General features: G+C 53.8%; 2 protein-coding genes across 2 annotated transcripts in view; both read right to left on the bottom strand.

The window, feature by feature from the left end:
- Nucleotides 1–246: 246 nt before the first annotated feature.
- ITPKA (inositol-trisphosphate 3-kinase A) lies at nt 247–9,057 on the bottom strand. Its single transcript, XM_026479973.4, has 7 exons — nt 8,509–9,057; nt 2,028–2,124; nt 1,718–1,934; nt 1,382–1,586; nt 1,049–1,150; nt 741–812; nt 247–646 (listed from the first exon to the last, which is right to left on the bottom strand). Exons 1-7 carry the CDS (start codon nt 8,995–8,997, stop codon nt 443–445), a joined length of 1,386 nt encoding a protein of 461 aa, XP_026335758.1. The 5' UTR covers nt 8,998–9,057; the 3' UTR covers nt 247–442.
- A 7,596-nt stretch (nt 9,058–16,653) lies between these two features.
- RTF1 (RTF1 homolog, Paf1/RNA polymerase II complex component) overlaps nt 16,654–27,714 on the bottom strand; it is a 51,992-nt gene continuing 40,931 nt past the window's right edge. Inside the window, exons 7-18 of the mRNA XM_026479974.4 lie at nt 26,258–26,393; nt 25,353–25,530; nt 24,305–24,387; nt 23,059–23,146; nt 22,858–22,965; nt 22,199–22,276; nt 21,477–21,598; nt 21,233–21,290; nt 20,499–20,576; nt 19,908–20,003; nt 19,056–19,167; nt 16,654–18,796 (exon numbers count right to left, since the gene is read on the bottom strand). Coding sequence (XP_026335759.1) covers nt 18,690–18,796; nt 19,056–19,167; nt 19,908–20,003; nt 20,499–20,576; nt 21,233–21,290; nt 21,477–21,598; nt 22,199–22,276; nt 22,858–22,965; nt 23,059–23,146; nt 24,305–24,387; nt 25,353–25,530; nt 26,258–26,393 — 1,244 coding nt within the window. The 3' untranslated portion in view covers nt 16,654–18,689. The remainder of the gene's footprint in view (nt 18,797–19,055; nt 19,168–19,907; nt 20,004–20,498; nt 20,577–21,232; nt 21,291–21,476; nt 21,599–22,198; nt 22,277–22,857; nt 22,966–23,058; nt 23,147–24,304; nt 24,388–25,352; nt 25,531–26,257; nt 26,394–27,714) is intronic.

The raw sequence follows: 27,714 nt of genomic DNA, 5'->3' as shown, positions 1-27,714 counted from the left end.
AGTGAGAAAGGGATCAGAGCAGGGAGGGGTTGAGGCCTGAGTCACCAAAGTTGGTGTTTTTGAGTTTTATTGGGAAAGGCTGTCCATTGTAGTGTGGGAGGTTAGACCAATAGATCTAGTGCCTGCGAAATAAAATTCATTATTGGCCTCTCTAGAGAGATACGCAGCCCCCTCAGAAGAGCTGGGCTGAGGAAGGAGCCCATTGTCTCAGCCACCCCTCCCCCACCCCCACCCCCACCCGGTTAAGTAGTGCCATCGGTTCTGGGAACTCTGGGTCTTGTATGGGGGACAGCCCCCAGCGCGTGCAGTGCGTCCCATAGTGGTTGGCACCTGGCCCTGCAGAACCGTGTGAATGGCCCCGCACTGCGGGGTTTCAGTCTCTCGCCGGCATGCATGGCGGGGACGCAGCCGCAGGTCCATCTGTTAGAACCGGGGCCCAGCCTCATCTCTCGGCCAGGCTGGCCAGGATGCTAATGAGATTGTCCAGCCCCAGCAAATAGCCGTCCTCGCGGTTGCCCTCCTCCCAGGGCCGCCGGTGGTCCAGGGTCTGGCCGTCAGGGAGGGGCGTGGTCTTGCCGAAGTCGATGAGCCACACACCTGCGCGATGGCAGTGATCGTGCACGAAGAGTAGCGAGCTGCCAATCACCTGCCGAGCCCCACACGGTCAGGCCACAGCCCTTTCCTGGAAAAGCCCCCCATCCTATTCCTGCTGTAGCCCTCACAGAGCCTACCCCTCTTACCTCGTGCCTCCTAAAGAACTCAGAGACCTCCAGGGTGTCCCGGATCTGCTGCAGGCGGTTCAGATACCTCCTCTGGAGAGGGCAGGATAGGATAGGAGGGAAGATTAACTAAATACTAATTGAGCCTCTGCTAATACTAGGGGCCACGATGCGTGCTTGGCTTGGCAGATACCGTGGTGAGGAAGAAACAGCCCCCCCCCCAGGTGCCATAAATGCTACGATGGGTGCCACAGGCGAGGGCACCAGACTGTATGACCTAGGGGCACCCCTCGGTTTCAGGTTTCCCAACACCAGGATCCGGCGCTCACCAGCACTTCCGCATCCCCTTGCACAAACTCCTCGAAGACGCGAATCACCTGCTCCCGGCTTCGCGTGGTCTTAAAGTCGGTGCTGCAGGAGCCGTCGGCTTTCTGAAGGAAGTGGGACAGGAAGTGTCAGGGTCCCCGTGTCTCTCCTCTGCTCGAGGGGAGAGGATCAGGCTAGAGTAGCGGTACCTCCCAGGACGTTGGCTGCCAGGGACAGCGGGAAGGCCGCCAGAGAGTGCCTCGCGGTGGGGGTCAACAAGGAGGGCAGACACCGCGCAGTGGGGTAAGGGCAGAGGGAGGGCCAGGACGCTGCAAAGCGAAGCGGGCCTGGCCCACCTTGATGCCTTCGATGCGGAAGCCGAGCGTGGTGCTGGAGCTGATGCCTTCCCGCCACTGCATGTAGCGTGGCTTGGTGACCGCGCGCTGCGCGTGCTCCTCCTCGGTAGGTGCCGCAGGGTCTACAGCCAGCATCTTCTTGTACATGTCCTTCCGCAGCTTGGGCCGCTCGCGGGCTTTGGTCAGCTCCTCTTCCAGGTAAGTCCTGCAGAGGCGCGGGCCGCAGTGGGGCATAAGAGAACGCACACCTGGACCCTGCCCGGCGCGGCTCTGGGCGCCCGGGAGAGCGCTCAGCCCCGCCCAGTGCCCCCGCGCGGACAGCCAGGGCACGTGTACCTGACGCCCATCTTGCAGTCAAGGACGCAGGGCCCATCGAAGCCGTCGAGCAGGTCCTGCAACTGCAAGTAGCTCTCGCCATCGCGCTCCACCACGCCGTGGAAGGCGGGCACGCAGCCGCGCAGCGCGTCCGCCATGAGCCGCGCCAGGCAGTAGCGCTCCGGCTCCGAGCTGCGCTTCAGGATCAGCCCGCTGGTGCCCGCCGCCTTGAAACTCCCTGCGGACTGGCACCAGTTAGCGCGGCCTGGGCCCTTCCTTTGCCGGGCACCCGCTCGCCACCACCCCCTCCCCGCGCCTGCCCTGTGCTCACCCGTGTGCCCAGCCAGCTGCACCCAGGCGTAGCGCTTCTTGAAAGGGCTCATGACGGGCAGATTCACCATGGTCCGGATCTTCTGCCAGTGGCTTTTCTGAAAGCGACAGGGTCCCGGCGTGCACGTTGCCGTCAGCAATGCATAGGCCCTCCCTCCTTTGGCACGGGGTCTCCTCCTGCCCCACCCCACCCCACCGCAAGCAGCTAGGGCCCCGTGGTTCCTTCACTCCCTCCCTCCCTCACTCAAGGAAAGTGTATTGTGAGCCTGTGTGGAGGATACGGAGACAGGCACAGGTGATGACAGATACCCAGCTTCTCAGTTTCTCCTGGTACTTGTTCATTGGTATACATATTTTATGCTGCATAAATACAGTTTTTCATCATCTTTCCCTTAACTTCATTCATACTTCTAAGTCATTCATTTTGTTATTCAATTAATATATGCCAGGTACAGTGCCAAGCACTGGGGTATTCACTGGAGAACAGGATAGTGATTCAGCGGGACAAATAATTAAGTTAGTATAATGCGTTAGGTAAATGCTATGACAAGGGAAAATACAGGAGGCTCTCCACCGTGCTGAAAAGAGCCCTGGACTTGGTGTCAGAAGGCTCAGGTTTGCACCCCAGTTCTCCTGCTCCAGCTGTGTGGGTAGGTTACTAAAGTGTTGGGTCAAGGATTCAGAACTTTCCTGAGGATGAGAATCACCTGAGGGTCACCCATGCAGACACTCAGGTCTGCCTCAGGGAAATTCTGAGTAGGTCTGGGTGGAATCAAAAATTTGCATTTCTAACAATGCCTCAGGCGATTCTGGGGCCTGAGAAGCCTCTGAGTGTCAGTTTCTTCATCTGTAAAATGGGGAAATAATCACTCTCGCTGGGTTGTTATGAGCAGTAAATGAGGTTTGAGCGTGACAGGCTCCCGCCCCCCTACCCCTGCGACCCCATTCCTTGGCATGAAGCGGAAGCTGGACAAATCTGGATTACTGCTTCAGTCACTTTGGACCATTGGTTACTCTCTTTTAGGGAGACAAACATGGAAACAAACCTTTGCAAAGGCCGAGGGCAGAGAGGCTAGCCTGGCAGGGCCTGGGGAAAGAATGACTTGGGGCTCCCCAAGACCCTCTTGCTATTCCTGGATGCCATATCATAAGTCCTCACCAGTTGGCTAGGGCCAGGCTACCCTTGGTCTTCTTAGTCTAGACCCAGAAACCTAAACTTTGAAAACGGGATGCAGAGCTGAGAGCCTGTCAGCTCAGATGAAACTGGGGGGAAAAATGTAGATTTCGGTGTACCTCCTGCCTCACCAACATTGCTTCTGGCCTCCACCCAATCCTGAGAGCATCTCATACTTTGGACCTTTCCTTTTGCCACCCAAAACTCATCAGTCCTGTGCCCAACCTCTGAAGCACCCAGGTTTGCCCATCCAAGCTGTGTGTCTGCTGCCTCCCCCCAGGGGTGCTTGTCTAAGAGGAGTTAGAGGTGTGTTGCAGGCGTTACAGGGCTAGAACTTAGAAATCCGGCCTCCCTGAAGTCGTCTGAGAGAGGGAGAACTGGCACAGCGGCCTAACTGACCAGCAAGCCCCTTCCCGTGGGGAGGAGGTGGGGGTTAGTGACAGAGCACTGGAATCAGGTGGCTCTATCACTTTTTAGCTGAGTGAACCCAAGTGAGAATTTCATCTGTGTGAGCCTGTTTCCTCCGGGAGGATGCAGCTGCTGCCATAACATGAGCCACCATTTACTGACCGCCTACTGCCTGCCAGGCGCGTCTCCTCTTCCATCAGAGAGCAGTGCTCCTGCTTTCCTACTGAAGTCCCTACATGGCACACTAGGGTGTGATCACATGTCCAACCCCCAGGGATCTGGGGGTGTAGCCAGAAGCAGCCCACTAGAAGCATGACATCTCTTTCAAAACTCCCTTTTTTACTCTTTAAATACATACAAGGTTTGCATTCTGCTGCATAATAAATCCAAGTTTTATTATAAAACTCTCCCACCTCCAAATCCTCAAGTAAAATTCCAGGAAGATGTATGTGCCATGTGTATTCAGCGGCACCATCTTACACCCTCTTCTCCCACATCAAGTGCATGAGGCGGTGGGAGCATTACTGCCATTTTACAGAAGGAAGTCAAGGCTTAGAGGCGTTCATAACCCCTCACTCTCTGCCTCCAGCAGCCCAACCTCCTCCCCGTGTTCCAACTACCCCAGCAGTTTCCAAAATCCATGCAACCACCCCAGCTCCCTCTGGGGGTCAAATGGGACCCTGTGTGAGAAAGAGCTTTGTAGGGGGCGCCTGGTGGCTAGTCAGATAAGCATCTGACTCCTGATTTCAGCTCTGTCATGATCTCAGGGTCATGAGATCCAGCCCCTCTTCAGGCTCCCGTGCTGAGTGTGAAGCCTGCTTAGGATTCTCTCTCTCCTTTTCCCTCTGCCCCTCCCAGCTCTTGCTCTTCTTAAAATAAAATAAAATAAAATAAAATAAAATAAAATAAAACAAAACAAAATAAAATAAAATAAAATAAAATAAAATAAAATAAAATAAAATAAAATAGCTTTGTATAAGGTGAAGCAATTTGCAACCACAAGATGGTGTGTCTGCTCTCTGGGGAAACACTGAGATCTGCCTGGGACCGGTCTCTTCATGCAAAGGCATGGGTTTAATGGTATGGTTTCAGGCAGCTTTAGGGGCCCACTGGCAGAATTTTGGAGGCAGTGGGACCCGGATGGCCTTAGACGGTATATCTAGTTCTGTAGCCACACCAGCAGAAGAGGGAGACAGCCTTGGGTGAGGTGAGATGGGAGAACTGCACCATCCTTTCTTCCGGAATCTTGAAGGAGCAGTGAGTGGAACTGGAAGGTAGGAAGTGGCCCAGTGGAAGAGGATTTAGTCCCTGCAGTCCTGGGCTACTGCCACTTGATTGGTGTGTGACAACACAGCACTGACTTGTTTCCAAGCTGAGGTAAAATGGGGTCATCACCTACTCTCCTCACTCCAATTCTGTGAGGATCATATCAGCCAAGAGCAACAGCACCTACAGCTGGTTTTGGCCCTGCAGGTTACAAAAGGCTTTCATCTGAGCCCTCCCAGCCACCCCCTGAGGTTGGTAGGACAGGATTAACTCCCCTGCCAGCGATGGATACAAACATGGAAGGAGTTTATGCAAGTATCAATGAACTCACCACCATCCATCTTAGGGAACTACCTCCTCCAGGGAACATAATGCAGATAAAAATGCATGTATCCAAAAAGGCTCTTGAAGAGTCATTCTTCAGTGGGTGGGTGGGGATTCTGGCATATGAACAACAGCAGGGAAGATATTTTTGAAGCAGGTAAGGCTTTTATTGTATGGATATCAGAAAGCAGGTTTATTACGTCACAGAGTGAAATCTAGCTGGAAGCAGGGCTGAAGCCCCAACCTCTGGCCCAGCCTACTCCCCCACAGAAGTCTGGGAAACCAACTCACAGCCAAAGGACACCTGGGCATCTTGGGGCAAATAACCCAGGAGAGCTGAGTATGTGAAAGAGTCTTAGGAAGTCACAGGGGCCCCTTCTGATCCTCACCCCTGGAGCTGCACACGGAAGCATCTCTCTCTGGGAAGGGCAGGACACTAGCCTCAGAGGCTCCTTCGTCCAAGCTCCATTTGGAAGGCCTGAGGACTCCTTAAATCACACCAGATACTCAGTGTATCTTCCGCCAGAATGGACCCTCGTCTTTGCTACTCATTCCTATACCTCCTGACTCCCACTCCCTACCTCTAATCACTCAGTCTCTGGCAGAAGCCCTCTGGCAGCCCAACCCCCTCCTCATGTTCCCATTGCCCTATCAAACCAGCACTCCCTGTGGTGGTGGTGGTGGTGAGAGCAATCAGTTTAAATTTATAAAATGATTTGCACTAAGGTATAAGTGACCCACGACTTCACCTTCCCAGGGGCATTTGCTTTTTAAAAAGGAAGTCTGTTAACCTAAATTCTGCACTATAATTAGTGAAAAGCGAAGTATGGGAGTTCTGGGTCCAGGACAGGATAGCATCGAGGTCTCCTTACCTATCCTGGAGCACTGAAAGAAGAGAACCAAGTGAACAGGAGCCAAACACCCTGTCTTCTGCTACAGCAACACCCCAAAATTGTTTAAAGAGGCAGCCAAGGCCTAAGAATATAGTCATGCCAGTTGCTCTTGGGGGTAGGCCCCCAACTCCTCTTCTGATCTGTCTGGGTTTCCCTGCTCACAACTTTCTCCTCTACCAGAAGAGGGGCCCCAGGAGGGAGGCAGGTTGCCCAGTCCCAACTACTCTGGGTGGGGTTGGGAGCCCAGCTCCAGGCTCTGGGCAGGATGTGCGGTGGTCCTAGGAGACCGAGCCTCTCTGTCTTGAGTGAAGCCAAGACACACTCAAGACACCATGTGCCATGTGTGAGTACGTGCCAGGCAGAGGCAAGGTAGAGCCTTCCGGCCCGCGTCTTGCTCCGAGCTAATCCGTTATGCACCCAGGCCCGAGTGTAAGGGACTGGCCAGCGGGCAGCTGCAGAACCCTTCTCCCAGGCGCATCCTTCACGGCCCGCCGATGGCCTCCGCTTCCTGACTGGGGAAGCCCTAAAGACAGCCTGGACGGGCGCTCGGTGCCGCTCCCGGCCCGGCCGCGAGGCAAAGTCCGCGCCGGGCCCTTCCACGCGGACGCAGGCAGCCTCTGTCAACAGCTACGGGCTTATCTGCCGCCGCCGTGGCTGTTTGCCTTCGGGGAGGCCCCGGCGGGCTGGGGGTGGGGAAGGCCTGGGAGCCGCAGCCTTGGAGCTGGAAGGGCCCTCGGCGGCCATCTGCTCCAGCTCCTGGCCGCGCCGGAAGACCGCGAACCTTGGGGAGGGAGAGACCGGCCGAAGACGCCGGGGCACAGCTGCGACTGGTCTCCGGAGCCTTGACCCCAGCCGGGCTGCTTACGATGCAGGCAGGCTTGGGCCGCGGGACCTCCTCCGACTGGGGGCGGAAGAGGGAAGCGGGGGGCTGCGCTCCTGGAGTACTTTCTTCTGCACCCGCTTCTCGGCTTGTCAGAGACCTGACCAGGGCAGCGGTGCACCCAGGACAACTGCTCCGCATTTCGGGGGAGGTGGGGAAGAAGGAGTCCTCTCACTGCCCCACATTCCACCGCCCTGGAAATCCCTCGGTGGCACCCGCATCCTTGTAGGAGCCAGGGTTGTACTAGGAATGATCACGGAGCAGGGGTATCCTTATCTCCGGGGGAGGAGAGAGGGACTCCCCGCACCCTACGCTTGACGACGGCGTGTGTGTGTGCGTGTTCCTGCTCTATGAGACCTTTTCCCCTTGTGTCCCTTACAAATCACGCTGCCCTCTGGGTATTGTAAGTCTCCGCGGGTAACTGAGTCACAGATCACTGCAAGTCCTACAGGGTCTCCTGCGCCTCGTCCAATCCGAACGAGCCGCGAAGCCCAGGTCCAGCAGGCGGAGGCCGCGCCTCAGGGCTCGCCGCGCCTCAGGGCTCTCCGCACCGCGCCCAGGCCACCCCGGCGCGTCCGCAGCTCTCACCGCCCTTCTGGGCGGGCCCGGAGCCACCAGAGCCTGCGGGGCGCCCTTCGCCTCTCCCTCCGCTCCAGGGACACTTGCATAACGTGGATCTAGAGCAACTCCTTCGCGTCGACCGCGGGTAGTTATTGAAAATATTTGGCCTTGGTTAAAAAGAGGGGACAAGATGGCTATCCCAGGCGCTGCGCACCCCTAAGGGGCAGGCACTGGGAATGGCTTCGGTGCACCCTGACCCGGGTTATCCGAGGGTCAAACCTGGCCCCAGAACACCAAGGTTACAGAGGCGGCGATTAGCAGGAGGATCCCGCCCTTTCAGCCTCAGTTTACCTCCTCCCGGTTTAATTAGGAGCAGTAAACCGGGGGAGGGCTGCGTTCCACTCCCTGCCGGAGCCCCCAGCCCCCAGCCCCTCCCTTCTCTGCGTCCACGCCTCGTGCGGGCGCCGGGAGCAGACGGCTGCAGCTCCCGAGCAGAGCCTAGAGCGCCGCTCCACTCCCACTCAGGAGAGGGAAACCGTGGCAACGGCGGGGGTGGGGCCGCCGCGCGGGAGAGGGGGCGGGGAGAGAGGGAGACTCGTTCGCCCCTCTCTCTCCAAGAGTTCGCGGGGCAAGTCCAAGCGCCTCCGATCCCTCCGGCCCCACTCCCTAGCCGGCAAGTCACGATCTCCACCCCCGCCCCACCCGGTGCCCACGGCCGGTCGCAGACTCCTCCTCCCTCTCCTTCTTAGACGCCCTACGGCCGGGGCCGCGACCCGCCGGTAGAAGCCCGGAGAAAACCGCCAAGGCGGGAGGTCGGCCCGGGCCCTCCCTGCGACCCCGATGCCCCAGCTAAGCAGTGAGGGTCAGACCCTCGGCGGAGGGAACTGAGCGCGGGAGTCAGCCCTCCGCCAGCTCAGAGCTGGGTCCGCCGCGCGGCCCCCGCGCCCCGCGCTGGCCCCGCCCCCGCGGCCCATACCTGACCCACGTCCTCGCTGGCTTCCAGCTGCACGTTGCCGCGGCTCCGGCTCTCGCTGTCGCTCAGCAGATCGTCCTCCGAGTCCTCGGGCAGCGACGAGGAGCCAGTGGAGGAGAGCGACGAGGTGGAGAGGCGGCGCGGCTGCTGCAGGTGCGAGGAGCCCACGGCCGGGAGCCAGCCACTCTCCGGCTCCGGCGGCCCCGGGCTGGCAGGGGGTACGTCCGGCTCCTCGGCTGTCACAGTCAGCTGCGGGATCACCGGGGCAGGGGGACCCCGCGGAAGCCCGTTGGGGACCTGTCCCCCACGCCTCTTGGCCCCGCGGGCCCGGGGCTCCCCTGCGGCGGCGGCGGCAGCGACCGCCGCGCAGCGCGCCTCGAAGAGCAGGCGCAGCTCCCCGACACTCCGGCGCGGGGCCCGCTCCAGCCCCGGGCTGCAGGGACCCGCGCCTCCCGGCCGCGCCATGCTCGTCGGGCCCCCGGGCAGGGTCATTTCCCCGCACGCGAGCCGCAGCAGAGCCCACCAGCCCGCGCCGCGGCGAGGACTGGAGACGCTCGGCGCCCCCGGCGCGAGACTGCCCCGAGGCGGAGCCTGCGCGGCCTGCCCGCCTGGGCCCCGCCTCGGCCGCGCCCCCCGCCCACTCCTTTCACTTTCAGAGAAAGCGCGGGCCTCCAAGGGCCGGTGCCCGGCCGGGAAGCTCCTTGTTGCTCCTCCAGGTGGCCGGGAAGTCCAGACCTCGTGGACACAAAGCCAGGGCCTGGCCCGCGCGGCCCCTCTGTGCCCGCCCTCGAGGAGACGGGAGGGGTCGCCCCGCCCCCGGGCCCTACAGTCTTGGAGATGGTCCTGCTCTCCCTCTCCCGCCCTGTCCCTCCGGCTCCTTTCCGCGTTCCATCCATCCTGGGCCAAGGCTTCCAGGTTTCCGGGCTTTCCTACGCGCCCGGGGCCCCTTCAGCACAGAATGCAAGGCCATCAGCTTCCCGAAGAAGCCTCACCCCAGGGCGTGCGCCCTAGTAAGGACTCTGTCCGGGGAACGACCTGAGGCTTCTTGCCCCAAGTTCCCCACTTCCCAACGGGCAGAGAACAAGGTCAGGGGGCGGGGCCTTAATCTCTCCGTTTGTCTCGGCGGAGTCCTGGGCAGCGTCCCTTGGCCACTGGCTGGCAGAGGGGCTGAGCCCTTCTTCCTCCTTTACCTATGGAATTGGGAGCTTGGAGTCTGCTGTGCGACCATAGCAAGTCACTTCACCTCCTCGAATTGCTGATTCTCCTCCGCAGGGCTGTTGTCCACCTCACAGGATTGCTACGAGAATACGATAAAATGAGATGTAAAATCTATAAAACGTTAGAATAGTTTTAGTGTGGGTGGTAGAACGAGCCAGCCAGGTTTGTCACACTCTCTATGTGATCTTGGGCAGTCTCTTCCCTTTGTACCTGACCCGGAGCTGTGGCTGTGACAGGGGAAGAGAACCCTGATGCTGGTAATTCACACTGCGTGTGAATGCCACTTACTCATCAGTGGCACCATGGTGCTAGGTCTTCAGCCACTTGACAAGTTAGTGGTCAGCTAACTGCAAGGCTGCTTTGAGTAGAACTTCATATTTCATAACATTTCTTGTCTTCCCCCAAATGCCACCGGTGAGGATCCCTCCTCAGGTGGCCAGTGCCTCAGGATTGTTGGGGGCCCTGTGTCAGGATGCCCCAGAAGGTTGCCTCCAATACTGAGGGAGGCCAAAAGGAGAAACTTTCCTGCCCTTGTCTCCCCCAGCCGGATTCAAGGATGGCCCCGGGGGAGAGAAAAGGAGGGTTCAGAGAGAGAATAGGAAGCTTCAGCAGAGCAGAAAGGAGAAGATCCTGGGGGAATTGCTGAAGAAAGTCAGAGTGTGGGAGGATGAGTGGAGGGGAAGGAGGGAATGCGGGAGTGAAAGAAGGAAATACAGGAGTTGGAGTATTCTAGTCCTCTGGGGAGAGGTTGGGAAATCACATGGTGACCTCCTCTGGGGCACAGGGGTCTTGAGAGCCTGGGTGTGTGTGTGAAGGGTGTTCTCTAGAGCTTGGCGGCCCAGAAGCACACATGTCTCCTGCACTCACCTCCCTCCCTCCCTCTTTGGGGGCTACCCTGGTCTTTGGTAGGACTGGGACTGCCCTCAGGGCAGGGGAGGGCTGGGGGCCAACCCAGGGTGGGGAGAGCCAGTGAGGATCTTCCAGAACTGGAAATGTGGGAGGGGAAATGAGAGGAGAGAACACGTGTTGTGCACCTGTCAAAGTTTGTGTGCCAGTCAATGTCTGGACAACGCGGGAGGCACAAGCAAGGCAGGGGGTCTCTGTCCTGGCTGCCAAGAGAAAACTGAGGGGCAATTCCTTTTCTTCTTGTACCAGGCACTTGTCCTAAGGCCAGCAACCAAAGAAGAGCTCTTTGCCATCCCACCCAGGTGTCCCTCAGTGGAAAGGTAAGGGCAAACCTGGGAGTGGGTATTGAGAGCTCATTTCATAGACTTTTAGAGCGGAAAGACCTTTAGATGCATCCCATTCTCCTCAAAATACAGGAGAAGTAACAAAGGAGTTAGACGGCTCAAGCCCAGGAGGTTAAGGTCTTTGCACAGGGCCGCAGAGCTAGCTGGTGGAAAAGCCAGAGAGCGCCTCGGCTAGGTCCCTGAGTTCTCCTCCTGTGCCATGCATACTTTCTTTTATTAGAGTCTTGTAGTTCAGTGTCTCGTTCCTTGTCCAATGAACGTAGAGTCTGCCTCCACCTACCACAGGCAGAAGGCGTAAGGGGCACATATTGGGGGACAAGGTCAGGAGGCTCTCATGTCCTCTTGGTTGAGCCAGGAGTGACCTTTCAAGTCCTGGAATCCTGTTGTTTGTGAGCCAGTTTCCACAGTCTGTAAGGCTATGAGTAGATGGCTATGTGTACGCCTCTGTGGAGAAAATCAGACCACTGTGTAGATGGGAGAATGAGGAAATGGGGGGGTGCAGAGAGGAATGTTTCAGGGTTTTGATGGTCATGAGGTGGCTGATCTGAGATAGGCCATGTGTGTCCATCCTTCTGCCTTATCCACAAGGCCAGCTATGTGTCTGGGGAGAAAACCGATCTTTCTTCTTGTGCATCTCAGTTCAGGGATCCTCCCGTACCCCAGAGGCCTGCTCCCTGGAGTGTCTGAGTTTTCACCCCTCTCCATGGCCTTCAGGATTTATCAGGCCTGGGAGCTACATTTCTCCTAGGGGGTAACAACACTGGGCACAAAAGCTGGGAAAGGGGGAAGCCTGGAAAATGGGGTGTGTGAGGTGAGGGTTTTCTGAGGGGCTGGTTTCATTCCCCAGCCTGGCCCATTTAGCTCTGCCCCTGTTCCCTCCACTCCCAGGGCAGTACCAATGGCCCCAACGGCAGGAGTTAAAGTCACTGCTCACCATCCCCAGCCAGGCAGAGTGCCAGTCTCTTCTTCCTGAGACCCACAGGCAGGGAGGGAAAAAGGATGGAGCAGAGCCTTTACTTTGAGGGAACTTGAAAGCTTCTCCAGAGGGAGCAGAGCCTCTATGGTGTGTGTGTGTGTGTGTGTGTGTGTGTGTGTATCTGTGTGTTTGGGGGGGGGTTGCCCGGGTGGTGGCATATCTTCCTCTGGACCAAGTGGTACAGGATCTCAACTGGTCAACAACAAGACATGCTCTGTGGGAGTTGATATCTCCCACGGGACTTTCTGACCCCCAAGATTCCAGTGGTTTGTGACAATACCTGTGATTCATTCACTCATTCACAGAGCAAACTCCCCCTGAGCGGCTTCCTCAAACCAGGCATTGTGCTAGTCAAAAGGACACAGGAATGAGTAGCTCCTATAATGCCCTCCCTTCCTTACTTGGAGTGGCGGGGTAGCACTTTACATTGTCTTCTGGAGAAAGGAAACCAAAAACAGGCCCCAGGATGCTAAATGGCTCTGTTTCCAAGAGACTGTCAGTGAGACCTTGCCCCTTCCGCTGCTAGGGCATCCCACCGGTCCCCAGCCCCCTCAGTCTGATGCCCTTCTCTGCCTCCAGCATACTAGAGAGGGCGCTGGAGGGCTGGCCAGAGCCAGGGCCAATGGCAACTCGAGGGGCGGGGGAAGAATTGGAGGGCTCCTTCCTCCTGGGTAGAGGAGTGAAAGGCTGTTTTCACCTAACATCCCCAGACCCTTTTCCTCACCTCTGGGTTTCTCTTCCTCCCCGTGCAATCTCTCACCCCTTTAGCGATAGACCTGGTGGGAATATTCTGGGTTTGTGAGGTAGGGTAGTTTCCCAGGGCTAGGGAGCCAACAGCGTTTGCTGACCCTTCACCCGCTGAATCACTCCAGTTTAAAACAAACAGAATGTGCCAGCACGCCTGTGTATGCGCAATAAGAACATTTTCTCTCCTGACACTTCGGAAACAAGGCTTCCCATCCCTCCCAGGAGCCTGTGTTCCTGTGGTTCTCCCTCCTCCTCTCTCCAGAACTCAGAACCCACAGGATCTCTCCCAGTGGCCAGTGGAGGCAGAGGGGACCGAGAGCATCTGAGGTCAAGGATGCAGCTGCCGGTCCAAGGGACTGACTGCTCTGAGAACGCCCGGGGCGCCTGTCGGCCTCCGTACCCCATGTCCCCACCAGGGCACCTCCCGGAATCTTGTACCCGATGGTGTGGGTGCCTCCCCGAATTCCATTGGTGATATCTCTGCCGGTCTGACTTCCACCCCGGGTGCCTGGCGACCGAGTCCACGGAGCCTGCGGTTGCCGGGCGAAAAGAGGAGGCCCCGGGGAAGCTGCGCACAGGCCCCAGGTCCCGCGAGGGAGCGCCGGCTCCGCCTCCGCCTCCGCGCCGGCCGCGGGGCTTGAAAGCTGGGGCCCCGCTCCCAAGTCCGGGAAGTCACCGGGACGCGCATCCCGCTGGGGTCCACGCCTGGAGGAGCGCGCGCACGTGCAGGCGGCGGGGCCCCGAGTGGGCGAGCAGAGGCCGAGGCTGCTGGCTCGTCGGGGCCCCGGGCGCACCGGCCCCAGGTGAGCCGGCCGCTTCCATCTGCCGCCGCCGCGTTTCTCGCTGTCTTGGGTCGAACCCAAGGGATGGGCAGCCTGGGTCTCAGACCCGCGGGCGCTGCGGTCTGGGGACAGGATGGGAGGGACAGGTGGAATCGAATGCCCCCGAACGCAGCGGTTCCGCTGGACATCCGCTTGCCCCCCTTCCATCCCCTTCCCTCCACCACATTGGGCGTTAACGAAGTGCCAGGTGGCGCTGGGTGCTGGGGTACGCGGCGGACACAAGTAGCTTCCAGGCTGAGCGTGGAGACTCGTAAATAGTAACAGTACAGCGTACCGAGTGCCGCGCTGGGGAGAGCCAGCAGAAGATGCTCCCAAACCCGAGTGGGAGGGGAGATCAAGGAAGGCTTCCGGAGGAGGCAACCTTCGGGCTGAGCGCTGAAGGGTGAGGAGGAGTTCTGGGGGTGGGGGGCGACATGGATGGAGACAGACCAGTGCATTCCTGGTGAGAGGTAAATGTAGGCTGAGCAAATGCCGTCTCTGCGCGCTTTGCAAAGCGGGTCACTGACAGCTAAAAAAGAAAAAAATAATAAAATAAAATCTTTTAAAGTAGGCTCCATGGGGCTAGAACTCACGACCCTGAAATCAAGAGTCAGTGGCTTAACTGACTGAACCACCCAAGGTGCCCCATAAGAAATTTGCTATTTTAAAGAAGTCACTGTGGGAAGGACCAGAACGTTTTGTTAGTCTTCTTTATGCGTATTTTCCGGTTTGGTACTTTTTTTTAAAATGACTTTTGGTGATGGTGGGTAGGTGAAGCCTCACAATCTTTCGGAGCCTACTGAGTTGGTGGTGAGGTCGGGGGGGGGGGGGGGCTTCCCAGCCACTTTCAGATTGGCCAGTCTGCAGAGTGAAGGCCAAAAAGCAGCACTTCTGGACTGTCCCCAGGCGAGCCCCGGTGCCCACCCTTCAGAATCTCAACCTGGGAGCAGAACTTCTTGGCCCCAGAGGTGGGAGTTGCCAGGAGCTTCTGAGCCGAGTGCTCCAGCTTCTGGCAGCCCGGCTGCCCCACTCTGGCTGGTCTCCTGCCGCCTACACCTCCTCCCTCCGCCCGCTGCCCACTCCATCCCCAACCTCCTGCCGCTCTGTCCCCGAAGTCTCTCCTCCCAAGCCCAGCAGCCTCTGCTCCAACAACAGCATTTATTGAGCCGCTTCTGGGGAAAGGTACACTTAATCTTTAACACGATCCTGACAGATCTTATGTTAAAGATGGGAAATTTGTGGCTGTGAGTTCACTGGCTCAGCCCTAGCTAGTAAGCGGCAGAACTGGGATGTGAACCCTGCACTGAGCCTGCAGTGCCGTGTGACCCTTGGCTCTCCCCTGGGCCCAGAGCACCATCTGGAATCCCTAGATGTGCCTATGCTGCAGTAGCTAAGCCCCTACACAGGGCCAAGAACTCCACCTCCAGGTTCTGCTCAGCCAGGACTGGGGCTGGCCTGGGGAACCTTTCAGAGAAGACACGGTGCCCTTCGGCCCTCTGAAGGTGCTGCCGCTCCCTCCAGCCTAACACTTTCCTCCTCAAGGGAACTCGGAGGGCCCCAGTGGTCAGTGAAGTCACGCAAAAACTCCGCGCTAGGGGTTGATGGTCTCCTGGCTCCCAAGAATTGCTGGACACTGGCACCCAGGATTACCCAAGGAAAGCCCCCCACACCAAGGCCCCAAGGTCAAGTTGACCTGTCTCCCCTCTGCCTGTGGCAGTCAGCTTTCTGCCCCCAGGTATGGCTCCCCCAGGGCACTGGATCCTGGGACATGCACGGGTAAGGCTGTTCTCTGCTCAGAATCCCTGCTCTCTAGGGCCGAGGGAAACTGTTCCCAGCAGTCAGGTAGTGGGAGTGTTAAGGAGATGGGAAAGACCTCTCGAGTACAGTTGCGGGGTGAGCCCCAGGAACCCACCTCTCCCAACACCAGACGCAGGCTTGGACTGGGCGCCTACCATTGTTGTCACCTCCCACCTTCCCATCTCTAAAGGGGAGCAGGTGATCCAGGATGCTGTTTCCTAAAACACAGTCAGAAAGGTTGGACACCCATCCTTAGCAAGTTAGGGTGTGGAACCTTGCAGATCTCCCAAGCTCCGGAGATGGAGGAAAGGATACTAGTATTTCCTCCATAACCTCCAGTCCCTAGGCTCCCCCTTCCCACTCCTGATAAACCGGAAACAGGATAGCAAAGGAACTGCGCCCAGTCCACTGAAAGCTGGAAGCAGCAGCCTCTCACCGGGGCTAGGCAGTTTTATCAGGGTCCTACCAGATTCTGTTCAAGCCGGTTGGTATCTTCCAAGGTAGGAAGTAGACCAGGCCAACTGGAGGGCTCCCTGGCTCTAGCCAGCTTCCAGAGAAGCTTCTGGGGAACCAGGCTGCTGAAGAGTTGAAAACAGCCACTTTCACTTTGTGGGGTGTCAGGCTAAGAGAAGGGGAAGGAGGGAAACCAAGCCAAATAGAGGCTCTCTTGGACGTTCAAAACATGACTTCGAGTCATCGCTCAGGATGCAATCCTTGGACTACATCTGATCCCCTTGTTAAAACAGGGTGGAAAGTTTATTTACAAATATCTGTACAGTTTGAGTGACAGGTCAGGACTCCACAGAAACAAAGAAAACAAAAGCATTTTTTTTGAAGGGAAGTTGTAAGCAGTAGACTTTCCCTGCACCTGTCAGAAGCAAGACAGACAAACAGACCCATACATCATGAGCTAGGCTTATGGACATTGGCCTTTTTGCTTCTTGGAAGGAAGTGAAAAATGTATAAAGCAGCCTTAGGTGCCGCACCCTTCAACACTGAAACCACATGGCGGGGGGGGGGTGGTGGTGTGTGTGTGTGTGTGTGTGGAGCAGGGAGCCATGGCAGGAACTCCCCAGCCTAAGAAAGACAGTGAACTGCCAAGAAACCCAGCTGGGGTGGGGGAGACCCAACCAACATCTTTCGCCTGGTTAAGATCTCAGTTCAGAGGCCCTGCCTCAGTGGAGACTGGAGACAAGTTCTCGGTTCCTGACTCCAATCACCAAGGAGACGACTCAGGTGACGTGCTGGTTGGCCTTTCTCCTTGCTGGGTGGCGGCGTCTCAGAAGAAAGTTTCAGCAGCTGCGTGTGGGGAGGTAGTGGCAAAGTGGCTACAGTGTGATGCAGTTTTAATAAAAATTTTATTACACAGCCATAATGTAACCGACACGTCTCCAAATCCAAATGATAGTAAATACAGATCTACAGGGTGGGTCAGAATGACTCCAGCAAATTGTATGGGTTCTATGATTTCATGTCTTTGAAAACCAGAAAGAAAAAACAGTCCAGGTTTGTCATGATACGAGAGGTCCCAGCAGCCTCCAGGACTCTGCTGGAGTCCGGGCAACGGTTCGCAGTCTGTGATTCCATATTTACGCAACAGTCTCTAAAGGGTTTCGGTCAATGGACTGTTCAAGTATATATGATTTTAATGAGTCCATTGCCACCTTTTGCCCAACCGAACTGCGGCACAGCTACCACAGGGCTATGTCACAGTCACAGTTCACCAATTTTACAGTCACAATACTTTTAAAAAACCATCCATTGCTGCTTCTTTTTAAAATAAAAAAGTGTAAACTAAGTTAAAGCAACACCGAGGCTCTACTAAACCCAGAAGAGTCACCAAGTTCATTTTTCTGTTTAAATACGACTCAAGTCTGTGATTTCCCATCATCCCGCTTCCTTACAGAAAAGTAGGGTGCAGAAGTACAAAGCAGCGCCTCTAAGTTCCTCTCCCTCCCGTGGGACTCGGCAGCTCTCAGCTGTTTCTTTAGCTTAGTTCTTGGTATATATAGTCAGCTGTACTTTGTTCTGAAAAGATTTGTTAAATGCCACTTTTATTTACACTTGGAGCTTTACACCTGAGAATGATTATCAAGCAGTCAGCTTATCTCTTTTCAAACATTTCATAAAGACATACACACTTCTTTGCTGGCTTCACCCTAGCGGCCCAACAATATATATGCTTACCATATATATATGTATACACACGCACAAAACTGCACATGCTTGTAACATTTGCAACCTAAGTCTTTTTGTGTTCGCTCTCTCCACATTCACGTTGAATACTTTCTCTTAGAAAAACAAAACAAAATATTACTCTTTCTGAAACAGCAAAACAGAATCACTAGGAAGAGACAAGTACATGGGGTGGGGAAAAGACACAGTCTGTGTTCAGCCAAGAAGCTGTGGGCCGTACCCAGGGGTGAGCAAGACACCTGCACTGCCCTGTCCGGTACCTGGCCGGGGGCTTCCCTCCCGCCTGCTGGGACACAGCCTACGGGGCAGGGACGACACGGGGGTGCTTTCTCTGAGGTGGGAAGGGAGGGGGAAAGGGATGTGGGGGAGGGGATGTTACACAGCTACAGCAGTCAGGCCTGTTTAGTAAGAAGAATCACATTTAATGAGTTTCTTTCTTGCAGTTTCAGATGCTCGAGTACAGCTGAAAAAATCTGAAACAGCTACAGACCCATGACAGACTGATACAAAGAGTACTGCATTTAAAAAATGATAAAAAATCCACTTACAGACACACACACACACACACACACACACTCTCTCTCTCTCTCTCAAATAGCGCCCCCCCCCCAATGTACACTTTTTGGAAACTAAATTGGACTTGAAAACCTCTCTTCTGCAGAGATGGGAAGAAGAGAAAGATGAGGAGAGAGGAAGGAGGACTGCAGGTGCCCAGTCCCCACTCCCTCCACAAGGGTCCGGTGCCAAATGGTCAATGGTTGGGTCCGAGGCAGCCCACGGAGGAGACTGCCTAGTGCTGCTGCTGTCGCCACCAGGGGCTCCAGCAAGAATCCCAGCTCCACGCTAATACTGAATGTGTGCAGAGTGGCCAATGAACTGTGCTGGTTTCAAAACAAAAACAAAAAAAACAAAACAAAAAGAAAGGCAAACACAAATCTAAAGACATGGATAAAGCCCGAGAGAGCCCAGGCCTGCACTGGGTGAGAGGCCTGGGCGGGGTGGAGATGGTGCAGACAAGGGAGGTCTATACAGCAAATGGTTTATATTACAGATGACTGGCAGTTTAGAGTCTCTTCCCAGTTCTGCTGCTCCAGCCCAAAGAGGGCAAATCAAAGGAAAAGAGGAAAGGAGGACACTGTGATGGGGCATGCAGGGTCAGAAGCAGCAGGCTGGGCGCGCTCAAATAAGCCCTCGTCGTTTTTTGTAGTCTTCCAAGTTTAGCGATCTCCTTGGAGCCCCATCTTTGGCTGGTGGAGCCTTGGAGGTGATGGCCAAAGCCTTTGACTCTGTGGGAGAGAAGAGCAAACTGGCATCTGAGGAGCCTACCAAGTCCTTTCAGTCTTATGCGGCACTCCTTCCGGTGGCCTGCCTGCCTGTCCCTGCTCCCTCTCCCACGCACCGGCAGCCCCGCTTCCTCTGGCCTCTCTAAAGACGGACGAGCGGACGCCCGCACTTCTTCCCGAAAATCAGGCCCCTCTGCCGGCCAAGTCCAGCCTTACCGCCATCTGGTCCTCGGCCATCACTGCGTTCCCCACCCTCACCTACCCGAGCTGGGAACTTGTAAATCAATCTTCACGTCGAAATCATGTACTTTGAACAAATCTTCTGAGAGGTCGCTGGCTGACTTAGAATTCAAATCTTTATCCTTTCCCTGGCCCTGCAATGTGAAGACAAAAACTCATTATAAAAGTATAAATGCAAGTGGACTTCAAGCAGCAGCAGCCACTAATGGTTAAAAAAAAAAAAAAAAAAGCTTTGGCTCAAACTCATCAGCTCTTTCTGCTAAAGCCCTTTCCCGATTCCTTCTCTCAGAGGGAGGATAGCAGAGGCCATGACGGTATCTTTTCTGAGGCCTAAAAGAGGAAAGGGAAGGCTCATGTCTGTGGTGTGGGGGACAAGGGGCTTAAGACAATAAGCTACCTTCTGACCCACGATTTCAGAAATTCCTGGGACAGTCTGGGCTCCACAGGAAAAGCCCTAACTTACGCAAAAAACTGCTTCTAAATGGACAGTTTCTCTGTTGAACATTTTAGTTTTCAAAGAGCGTTCACCTTTGTAACCACCTGATCCTTATGTGTCATCAGCGTCCCCCAATTATCCGGTGAGGCAGCAGGATAGCGAGTATTATCCCCGTTTTACACGTGAGAAAATGTGGATCAGAGGGCTAGCTGTCAGTCGCCTAAAGCTGTACTCAAGGCCTTAGCTAAGTAGTGGTGTTGGGTTGAGCATGTAGGTTCTGAGAGCTCAGCAGCTGCTTATTTTATTTGTAAAGCATCAGGATGGGGAAAGGGCTGCCAGTGGGAGGCTCTGCTCCTCCGGGGGACGGTCAGGCCTAACCCAGGCCGAGCGTCCAGGCCGGCAGCGCTGCTCTGCAGCCACAGGCGGCACCGCACTTGCCTTGCTCATTTCCTTCGGAGCATCTGGTAACACTCCAGAACCGTATTTTGCATTCAGCTGGGCCAAGATGGCAGCTTGAACAGCTGGGTCTCTGGACTGAGAGAGAAATTTAGTTATTTTAGAGATTATTTAACACTCACACACTGCTATGCCAGATTCTTTCCCATCGACCACCGCTAACATCACAAGCACCACAGTGCACCCGTCAGCAGCTCGGTGGGGTTTTCCTCAAGGCAGCAAAGAGAAGCAATTAAAGCTTTGAAGCCCAGCCCAGGCCGGCCTGGCCCTAGGTGGCCCAGCCTCCACACTCCTAATGTCTGCTGCATGGGTAAAACCCACCCTGACGCAGGAGGGGTGAGTCCGGAGGCGTCTACAAATCCGTGCCAGGTTTTCACTACCTGTGTATCCTACAGCAAGATTTAAAAAAAAGAAAAAAAAAAAGAAAAAGAGGTAGCCAGACCCAAGAGTTTGAGGCAAGCAAATCCCACTAAGACAACATTATTTTTAACTCCCTTATTAATCTCCTAATGGAATTGATTTTATGTCCTAGAATCTAGGTCCTGACTAAAAACGTCCTCTTTCGGCACTCACGTTAGAAACGATGGTTGGTTTGCACTGCCGCCTGGTAAAGGGATCCATCTGTTGGTTTTTCATGTTGTGACTTTCAGCCTGCAACAGAGAGCACGCATTACAGAACTGTGTCTCCTTTTCCCTCCCCTTCGTTTATCCTAAGCTTACGTATAAACCACCATCTTTGCAAGGGCTAAAGCAAATCAAAAGTGGTCGCTCATCCTCTTCCCTTCAAGAACACCAGAGCAGATATGGGGGCGGCAACCGAAAGAACGAAAGTGCAAGTCAGTAAAGGTGAATACCTGTGGAGAAGCAGCTACGGGACGGGGAGGGCAAGGCGGGCAGGAGACCGCTGCTTTTCATTATCACTCAATAACTCCGATGGGTCTCCGTGTGCACCCAGAGCATGTGTATGTGAAGTGTACGTGCTACGTCAGTAATTAAAAAAATAAACAGGATGGGGCGCCTGGGTGGCACAGCGGTTAAGCGTCTGCCTTCGGCTCAGGGCGTGATCCCGGCGTTATGGGATCGAGCCCCACATCAGGCTCCTCCGCTAGGAGCCTGCTTCTTCCTCTCCCACTCCCCCTGCTTGTGTTCCCTCTCTCGCTGGCTGTCTCTATCTCTGTCGAATAAATAAATAAAATCTTTAAAAAAAATAAAAAATAAATAAACAGGAGCAAGAAATATGGAAGATTTTGTATCATTTTATTAATTAAAATTGTTTTCAGTGATCCAAATAAAGTTGTCTTACTCACCACAAGGGCCTTCTCAGACTCCACGATGTTCCACTCCCGGTTCCGCTGGTTGATGTAACTGTGGGGGAGTAAGAGGTGCGTCAGTGGGCTGTGGAAGGGGGGAGGGAACCACTCAGCCCTGATCCCAGAGCCACACGGAGCCAGCGCAGCGCAGGGGGTGCAAGGCCATGGGCTCACCTGCTGACTGCGGCAAGGTCTGTGGGTACCAAATAGGAGCCCAACCCAAACAGGCTCCGTCACACACCTGATAGCAGATATGTTCTTGGTCCGCTGGCGGTCCAGGGCCTCTGCCCGCTCCTCCAGCTCATTCAGCTGGTCTTGGATCTGTTTGGCCTTGTCTTGATCCCCCAGGTCCTCAGCCATGGCCTGCACACAGAGAGACGTGTGAGTTCTTGGCTGTGACAGGCCCTGTATCAAGTGTCCCCTTCCAGCACAGGCGAGACAGCTCACGTGATGAACAAATGACAGGAAATATGAAAGGACACTGAAAACAAACTTTACAAATGCAAGGTTTGTAATTCTTATTATAGTAGTTAACATCTTGCCATATCCTCTCTGGCCCTGGGCCCCTGGTAGCAGGGACGTGCAGCACTGACCTCGGAACCTAGGCCTGTGGGGCTCACTCACCCTAACAACACTCACCCCCGTCCTGATGTGAAGAATGGAGAGCCAGCCAGCTCAGTTGGGCTGGGCAGTACCATTTGTTCAGACCCAGTGCTGAGAGGACCCTGGCTTCGGTCTCATTACACACAAAACAAAAGGGACTGGGAAGTAAGGAGAATGGAACGAATGCGATCAGTTTCCACTTACAGAAAGGAACATGGCCAAGGGATGGTGCGCAGGCGCCAGGAAAGCACCGTGTTGCTTCCACTGGACCCAATCCCACCACCACTAACCGAGGGGATGAACAAGCCTGATTTCCACATCTTACAGGATGAGGAAGGAGGTTCAAGTGCAAGTCCTCACCTTTTCCTTCAGCAGCTGAGTCTTCTTCATAGCATAGTTGGGTGGAGCTTTTCTGAACCTTTCTTTCTCTTTTACAATCTGTACCAGAGAGGAGATACCAGCAGTGAGGTATTCCTAAACTATTTCTGGAGACAGGCTAACGAGCCCATTTTGGAGACAAGCAGCTAGTTAAAAGGGGGCTGCTCTTCCTACAGCAGTGTCATGCCCCAGAGAGAGAGAGAGCGAGTTCATTCCAAGGGATACTATGCTGCTTCCAGGGTCACGCAGATTCTTCTGGGACAGTCTGAAGGAACATGCACCAGTAAACAGCAGCAGCCCAAGGACCTGGTACTGTAAGGCTAGCCACTGTCCAAGAGAACAGAGATCAAAGAATTTTACCAAAATGTTTTGGAGAAAGGAAACTCTTGAAGGACCAAGCCTAGCAGAATACAGATCCCTGAACTCTAAATACACTTCTTTACTCTATGACTTCAAATGAGAATGTATAGAGAAAATCTGGAAGAACTATCAAGAAGGTAGTAATATCAATATTCTCTCATTCTTGTGCAATATTAGCACAGGTAAAAACGTCAAGATACAGGGAAAGAGAAGAAAGTCACGATCTTCTCCAATACTGGTTCTTACTGAACCTCCAGTCTCTGGGACGCCAGGTTTCTCACCTCTTCAATGTCCTGATCATTGAATTTATAATTAAGAGCTTCTTTAATAGACAACTCCTTCTTATTGATTTCATCTAGAGTGGGCAACTGCATGCCAGCAGAGAACATCTAGACCAAAACACAACAACGGGTTATTAATAAGAGATTCTGGAAACTTTCTCAGGGTTTTCATGAACAGCTAGGGGCTATCTATCCACTTACCGCCTCTTTCCATTTCATGAATTCGCTTTCAGTGAATTCTTGGTTTGAGACAAACTCTAGGCGGAACACCCGTTGGTCGTTGCCATGCCTACATAAAAAAAGAGACAGCATTTCCAAGAATGGGTATGTTACCTGCAGCAGCAGCAGCGAAGCAACCCAACCAGACTGTGAACCACTTAACTCTGTGGTTCTCAATCCTGGCTGCCCTTGAGAAATCACCTAGGAAGATCTGTAAAAATTCTGTCAGAGCACCATTCTAGTTCAACTGAGTCAGAATCTCTGGGAGTAGGAACCAGGAATGATATTAAACAAACAATACGTCTCAGGCTGTTCTAATGGGCAGCCAGGATAAAGAATCACAGCTAGCGCTGGGGAAAAACAGACTTGGCCAGTGCTTCAAAAGTCCATTTACAATAAAATCTGTCAGTCAACTGGCACCAAGGATATGAAATATTATGTGGATATCTGAATCACAAGGAAACGCCATTCCCTAGAGAGAAAGCACACTGCCTTCTGACTGACCACTACGGTGGCAAAGTTAAGCGAGTCCGTGCCATTCTTCTACGGACAATCACTCTCTGCATGTCATGGTCACTCCCTATCCCAACTGGCTCTTTTAAAACAGACCAGGAAAATGATGGGGACAGAAGGGAACGGAGACCACAGAGGCCAGGATACAGCCGAATCTACCAGCTGCTATTTGCAGTGATCCTGACAAACTACTTCTGTTTCTTCTTATGTAGGGTCTCTAGAATTTTCAGGCTCCAAGAGGGGACGAATTTGCCTGTGTTTGCTTTGTTTTTGCCTCCATCCTGATGCTCAGAACAGTGGCACACGGCAGGCACTCAGTAAGGATCATGTTACTGAAGAGGAAACCAAGTCCTGAGAGGAGGCTCGACCTGTCAAAGATCAGGTTAGTTAGGGAGACAGCCAGGACCAGAAGCAAGCCCCCTGACCATGGTCACCAGAGAAATGCCTGCAGGGCTCTAGATGGGGCGAGCTCCCAACCTGCCTTTTTCCTTCTCTGTGTCCTACCACTTCTCGTCCCGGATTTCCCCTGTGAGAGAGAGATACCCTCCCTTTCCCTACAGGCAAAGGCAGAATAAGTTTCTGGCCAAGTCCCCTGTGGGGACAACGGAAATTCACACTAACAAGAAACATCGCATTGGGCGAGAATGACAGCCCCAACACAGCCAGTGCCCGAGCGCGGCAGGAGCAGAAGCTGGCACGGCGGCGCCTCCCCTACCGTAGCTGGAGCCCTTTGTTTGTCCTGGTGCCACCAAGCTGGTAAACCTTAGCAGTTTCCACAACACCCGTGATCTCAGCCACCTAAGTGAAAGGACAGAGACCAGTTAAAAACAGACTTTTTCAGAGCTCTCCACACCACTCCCTCTTTGGCTCTACCCACGCAACTGCGGACGAGTGACCCTGCACTGAGAGGACCCCACAGCTGCCAGGTGCTCTGGGCACGTTCCTCAGGTTCAGAACCCAGATGGCCAAGCACCAGGAGCCCCCAACACAGCGGGAGCAAGCGCCGGGAGAGGAGGCGCTTGGCCTGGTGGGGCCCGTTAGAAGCTTCCCCTCCGACTTAACTTGACCTTACCGAGGGGATGTACTGGGGATCTCAGAGGTCCGTTTTATCAACCAAATACGAAGACCATGGAGGTCAGTTTCTGTTTGTCAAGCTTTCTGGGACACAGCATGGCTGCTGGTCCTCACAGAAGGAGGTAAACACATATTAAAACCATACAACCCAGGCTAAAACAAACAAAAAGGAAAAGAAAAAAACCAAACAGCTATGTTCCAGCCACCCAGATCACAGACGCAGGGCCAGAACTCACAAAACCACCTCTATTAGGTTGGAGGGTGGTTTTTTGTGTTTTTGTGTTTGTTTTTAAACCTCAATATAATTCTGTTTTAGAAGTCACTTAGTATGTAACATGGAAAATTTTCATTTATTTATTTTTCAAATGAACAAAGCTTCCAGATTATGTAACTCCCAATGAATACTCCCTAAATGTCTCTCTTCTCGCTTTTATATGAAAGGAAAATAAAGAGAGTTATTCTAAATCCAAACCCCCCTCCAGTGGGCTCCAAAGACTCGTTCTGGCAGCAGGTCATGCATGATCTCTGGTTACCTCAGACTGTCCTTATTCTACAGGCATCTCAATTAGAGTCTATTTTCCCGTCAAACGGTAGCAGAAAAGTGACAGACTTGTTCAGCAGCTCCTACTCCCAGTCAAGAATCATTATATTTAAAACATGGACAATTGTCCATGGAAAGAAACACCAACCCGGTAAACTGGTTTGCTGTTGTGGTTTCCAATGCCAATCCGTACAAAACATCCTGTGACCGTTTTAGCAAAGAAGGGCATGTGACACCAACGCTCTAGCTTATGCCGTGATAATCGAACCCGATTCAATTCCTCGGGTAAGGAGACTGGTTGTGATTTGGGAGGGATCTCTTCTTTCCTGTGAGGAATAAAGGGCAATGGGAAAAGTGTTCCTCATAAAAACAGACCAAGGGGCGCCTGGGTGGCTCAGTCGGTTAAGCGTCCGACTCTTGATTTCGGCTCAGGTCATGATCTCAGGGGTTGTGAGATCCAGCCCCGTGTTGGGCTCCACCCTGGGTGTGGAGCCTGCTTAAGGTTCTCTCTCTCCCACCCTCCCCCCCGCATCCCCCGACCGGTCTCCGGCATGTGCTTTCTCTGGAAAAACACAACAAAACAAAAAACCCACAAACAAAACAACGACAACAACAAAAAATCAGATCAAGATACATAAATACCATCAACTTCTTAAAACTTAACCAAAGGACATGAAATTAACCACAGGAGAAATAAATGCAGCCACAGGCAAGAGTGGTAACAGAATCCTGTTCCTAAGTGGTAGAATGAATGGTCTTCACTGAGGCTGTCATTCCAGATAACCTATCAGAGTAGGAAAAGTAACAGAAGCTCCAGGCCAGTCTGAGCGGGACATGAAGTCAGTTCTTACCTGCCAGGCCCAGGGGTGCAGGCTAGGAGCTGAAGGCAGGAGCATATGTTTGGGCAGATGTGTTGGGGAACTCAGCTCTGCACTTCAGGGTACTAACCAAACCAGAGTTCACCATCCAAACAAGAACTCTGGAAACTACACTCAGTTTCTCCGCAAAGAACACACCTATCCTGACTACCAGACCAAAATATACAGAGCTTACTCCTCTTCTTCATCAGATGACGACGTTCGGGATGAGCGGTCGGACTTTTCACTGGACTTGTCATCCTCTTCCTCTTCCTCATCATCAGAGTACACCTCACTGGTTTTCAATGGCTGTTTTTTAGCGAGGAGCTCAGCTAAAAGGAGAGAGGAAATGTTTATCCACATTCTCTCAATAAGAAACTGAAAGATCTTTCATCCTTGAGAAAGAACTGGGACATGGGAAGGGACTCAACAGACAGCCCATCCTCTCTGGATTGCACTGTGATCACTTGGGTTACACACAGAAGTGAGTTAAACCAGAGTTAAAACCATTCAGGCAGCGGCGCCTGGGCGGCACAGCGGTTAAGCGTCTGCCTTCGGCTCAGGGCGTGACTCCAGCGTTCTGGGATCGAGCCCCACGTCAGGCTCCTCCGCTAGGAGCCTGCTTCTTCCTCTCCCACTCCCCCTGCTTGTGTTCCCTCTCTCGCTGGCTGTCTCTCTCTCTGTCAAATAAATAAATAAAATCTTTAAAAAAACCCAAAAAAACAAAACAAAACAAAAAAACATTCAGGCAGGGACACCTGTATGGCTCAGTCGGTTAAGCATCTGCTGCCTTCAGCTCAGGTCATGATCCCAGGGTCCTGGGATCAAGTCCCACACAGGGCTCCTTGCTCAGCAGGGAGCTTGCTTCTCCCTCTGCCTGCTGCTCACCCTGCTTGTGCTATCTCTCTCTGACAAATAAATAAGTAAAATCTTAAAAAACAAACAAACAAAACCATCCAGGCACCAAATGTCAAGCTTTCATAGACAAAAAGGGCTGGAAGTTTATTGCTTAGTGGGCAGAGAGGGTCACCAACTTTACTGACAGTTGTCTTTATTACACTCAAGACACCTTAAGATGGGCAAGAAAGATGGGGAAAATTTTTGTGATGTCTTCAGAGGGTTTTGGAGAAAACCTTTATTTTCAATTTAAAGTACCATTTGAATGAGCAGAAGACTGAAAACAACCCAAATGTCTGCACAGGGGAGCAGCTGAATCACCTCTATACACCCACCAGACCAGACTACAATGCAGCTGTGAAAAAGGGGCCAGGGGCGCCTGGCTGCTGCAGTCGGTTCAATGTCTGACACTTGGTTTCTGCTCAGCTTATGATCTCACACTTGTGGGACAGAACCCCACGTCGGGCTCTGCACTGAGCACGGAGTCTGCTTCAAATCCTCTCTCCCTCTTCTTCCTGCTCACACTCTCTCTTTAATAAATACATTTTAAAAATCTTTTTTTTTTAAGATTTTTATTTATATGAGAGAGAGATAGCGACATAGAGCATGAGTGGGAGGACAGGGAGAAGCAGACTCCCTGTGAGCAGGGAGCCCAATGTGGGGCTCAATCCCAGAACCCTGGGATTATGACCTGAGCCGAAGGCAGATGCTTAACCAACTGAGCCACCCAGGTGCCCCTAAATAAATAAAATTAAA

Source organism: Ursus arctos, unplaced genomic scaffold, assembly GCF_023065955.2.
Source record: "Ursus arctos isolate Adak ecotype North America unplaced genomic scaffold, UrsArc2.0 scaffold_36, whole genome shotgun sequence".
In the NCBI taxonomy this organism is placed as follows: Eukaryota; Metazoa; Chordata; class Mammalia; order Carnivora; family Ursidae; genus Ursus; species Ursus arctos.
The sequence above is the reverse complement of the archived record's forward strand: the minus strand, read 5'-3'. Positions and strand labels throughout refer to the sequence as shown.

Excerpts from the sequence above, each read along its gene's own strand:
- ITPKA (XM_026479973.4), bottom strand. The coding sequence starts at position 8,997 with ATGACCCTGCCCGGGGGCCCGACGAGCATGGCGCGGCCGGGAGGCGCG. Across the intron at positions 1,587-1,717 it reads GACTGCAAGATGGGCGTCAG|GACTTACCTGGAAGAGGAGC; the intron begins GTACACGTGCCC and ends GCGCCTCTGCAG. Across the intron at positions 1,151-1,381 it reads TCCGCATCGAAGGCATCAAG|AAAGCCGACGGCTCCTGCAG; the intron begins GTGGGCCAGGCC and ends CACTTCCTTCAG.